Below are 3,093 nucleotides of genomic sequence, written 5' to 3'. Positions count from 1 at the left end.
CAGTTCGCTGCCACACACTGGTTAGGCATCTGACCAAANACCCCCCCCCAGATAACTGCGTTTACCAAACGTTCTCCTGTCCTTTCTATACCTCTACGATTGTACAAACTTTCGGCCAAGCGTGCAAACAAGCAAAACAAATATGGCTGCCAAGCGTTCAGGCTGAAACAAGCTGGATCATGTTCCCTCGTGATGCGTCATTTCCGGTTGCTTGCGTAACCGGAAGCTAGTCGAGCGGGGAATAGATTTTCTAGTGGCGGGGCGTTCAAATTGTGTATAAAATGGGCGAACCGCGTAAATATTCCGTAAACGAACAGAGTTTCTGATTAATAATACCATAGGCACATACAATAAAACTAAGTCGTCTTGGAGTGGCTTCTGCCCTTTAAATGGTTTGTTACCGGTGTGTTTTGCCATGTGCTTAGCTAGGGCAGCTTTACAAGTGGCCATGAACTCACACTCACTGCATGCCTCTTTTCGGACTCTTTTTCTAACAGGATGTGTTTTAGACGGGGTCTTGCGTCTTTTATGGGCTTTTGCATGTTGATGTGACAATGCCTTCTTGTCGGATGCATTCTTTCCGTCCTTCCCGCTTTCCTTCTTGTCGTCAGTATGTGCTGTAGACGTGCCTTCAGCAGAAAGCTTGGTGCTTGTCTTGTCCATTTCGTGACCTAAATGAAGAAAATAAAATAAAAAGATTGACGGTGTTATGATTTGAAGCATAATGCGAGAAGTTTGGTAATAAGGTGGCTTAAAACTGTCTTGCCTGTTACCGTTTATTACCCTTGTCTTATTGAAACTTTAAAAAATGATATCTAGATCAGTTTATTCCTATTTTCCCTGTAGATTTCTTGCTGTGTGCAAGGAGTACCAGTACGTACCAGTGTAATGGCTGTAGTTTCCATGCATTTCGCTAGAGGGCGCAGGACGCCTCATCTTTCATGAGGATATGAATGGGGGGATCTGAGTAGCCTGACGCGCTAGCCAGGCCAGGTAAACAGACGAGGTAGTCAGGCCTGGCAGGCACCCAGGTTTTCCGTAAACCCATAAATTAATTAACGCCATCAATATGCGGATGTTTATGTTGTTAAGGTGACCCGGCCTTAAAAATTCGGGCAAAGGCCACTCATCCCAGTAAGCACTTAACATGTCTTAGTAACCTACTAAGGTTCTTGTAGGGTCTAAATATCAGGTAGATAACTTTTGACAACTTTTTTTTTCTTTCTGACATGGCCTATATACTATTCTGTACGTTTATCTGTAAGCTTGCACGTCTACTTTGCTATACGAGTATATCCTATTTTATACATGCATACGTTGTCATCAAGTTGGATCCTTTGCAACATGTGATGTTAATGTTGTCCATTTATTCTTTTATCCGGCTAAAATTCGACTATCAAAAAGCAATACGTTCGATATGCCCCCCCCCCTACCCCTAATCTCCAAGCAGATCCCTATCGGTGGCAAAAGACAGTATCCATTAGCCATAGGAGTTTAGCTCGTTACCGTCGGTGGTCGCGGACCTTCTCTGGCTAATGGATACTGCCTGGCCAATTTGATACTGTATTTTTGCCACCGATAGGGATCTGCTTGGAGATTACCTACCCCCAAAAAGTAACCGAGACGAATTTTCCTAAAATCACACCCCTGACTAATTGCATGCTGCGGTACCGCGACACAACCAGATGTACCTAGCCCTCTCCCGGTACATCGAGAGTACGCGCCGATTCGACGTGCTCTCCTCGAAACACTCCCAGCTTCACACAAGCACAAGTCACCAAGTGTTAATACCTAGAGAGATCATTGACTCTGAACTGAATCAAGTGAAAAACTGAGCACCTAGAGACCACGTCTAGCGACATAATAGACGTTAAACAAGGATAACAACAACAACAAAGCGACACAGCGAGTGTGGGTGGTAAACAAAGGTCTTACCTGTCTATTCAAACCGTCGGGGGTCGGTACGGAGTCGAAGTGAAGTTGGAAATCGCCTCAGTAGTTTGGAGAGAAGTGACACGTTATCACACGGCTACGGCTGAAAATGGCGGAGACTGGTACAACCAGTTGAGGGGGGCAAGGGTCAAAAAGTGCAAACATATTTGCGCAGATTTGTGTTGCTATAAACGAGGGCCTGCCCTGCATGCCCTTTTTCGTAAGGCGTAATCATACCTTTTTGTGGGGTCGTGTGGCGTAGCGGCAGAGTGCGCGACTCGGAACCTAGAGGTCCCGGGTTCGAGTCCTGACTGTACATGCCACCGATCTTGTGCCCTTGGGAAAGGCACTTTACACGACTTTCCTCACTTCTCTCAGGTGAAAATGAGTATTTTCCTGTCATGTATTTGTGCCCTGTGTTGGTGGCGTCACCACGTCTGGTGTTGGAATAAAAAAAAATCAGGCCTTTTTAGACTTCGTAATTCGTAGGCAGCCTCCGGAAAAATCAACGTATAATTCGTAATAGGACATTAGCAGCAAAGCGTAAAGTAGTCATAAGCTCTGAGACTTTAACGTAATTCGTAATCGGCGGCAAATATTTTGCCTAATTCGTAATCACTAACACATGCAGGCCCTCATATTTGTGTTGCTATAAACCCCTCTTGGCGGGTTGCCAAACAGCTTTGCCTACTTTGATATCCAACACGTTAGTTAGGCCATAGCAAGTAATTTTCATGGATGACATCAGCGCGCACATCAATTTTCTCCTGATTTTGAAAAAAAAAAAGAAAATGTGTTAACCTTTGACAGTGGGCAGCATGCCAAAAATGGGAAAATTTGTCTGTTTCCATGCCGGAACTTCGATGGTGGATTAATATAAAGAGAGGAGACAAGACTCTGATTTATTATTTTATTTTTTACTCGACGCAGTAATGCGGTGATGCATTTCATTCTTACTATATGTGATATTAACGGAATCAAAACCATTTGTACAATGATTGAAAACTTTTCTGCTTGAGCTGTATTCACATATAGGTGCCTCATATGTATACTTATGTGCAAGTTTCTGCTTGAGTTGTATTCACATACAGGTGCCTCATATGTATACTTATGTGCTCCTTATATATATATATATATATATATATATATATATATATATAT

At 43.3% G+C, this 3,093-nt stretch overlaps 1 protein-coding gene across 1 annotated transcript in view; it reads right to left on the bottom strand.

The window, feature by feature from the left end:
* LOC109465700 (gastrula zinc finger protein XlCGF57.1-like) overlaps window positions 1–2,035 on the bottom strand; it is a 5,188-nt gene extending 3,153 nt beyond the window's left edge. Inside the window, exons 1-2 of the mRNA XM_019763080.1 lie at window positions 1,936–2,035; window positions 418–671 (exon numbers count right to left, since the gene is read on the bottom strand). Coding sequence (XP_019618639.1) covers window positions 418–663 — 246 coding nt within the window. The 5' untranslated portion in view covers window positions 664–671; window positions 1,936–2,035. The remainder of the gene's footprint in view (window positions 1–417; window positions 672–1,935) is intronic.
* Between the last annotated feature and the right edge of the window lie 1,058 nt (window positions 2,036–3,093).

This window comes from Branchiostoma belcheri, unplaced genomic scaffold (assembly GCF_001625305.1).
Source record: "Branchiostoma belcheri isolate BF01 breed outbred unplaced genomic scaffold, Haploidv18h27 scaffold156, whole genome shotgun sequence".
NCBI lineage: Eukaryota > Metazoa > Chordata > Leptocardii > Amphioxiformes > Branchiostomatidae > Branchiostoma > Branchiostoma belcheri.
The sequence above is the reverse complement of the archived record's forward strand: the minus strand, read 5'-3'. Positions and strand labels throughout refer to the sequence as shown.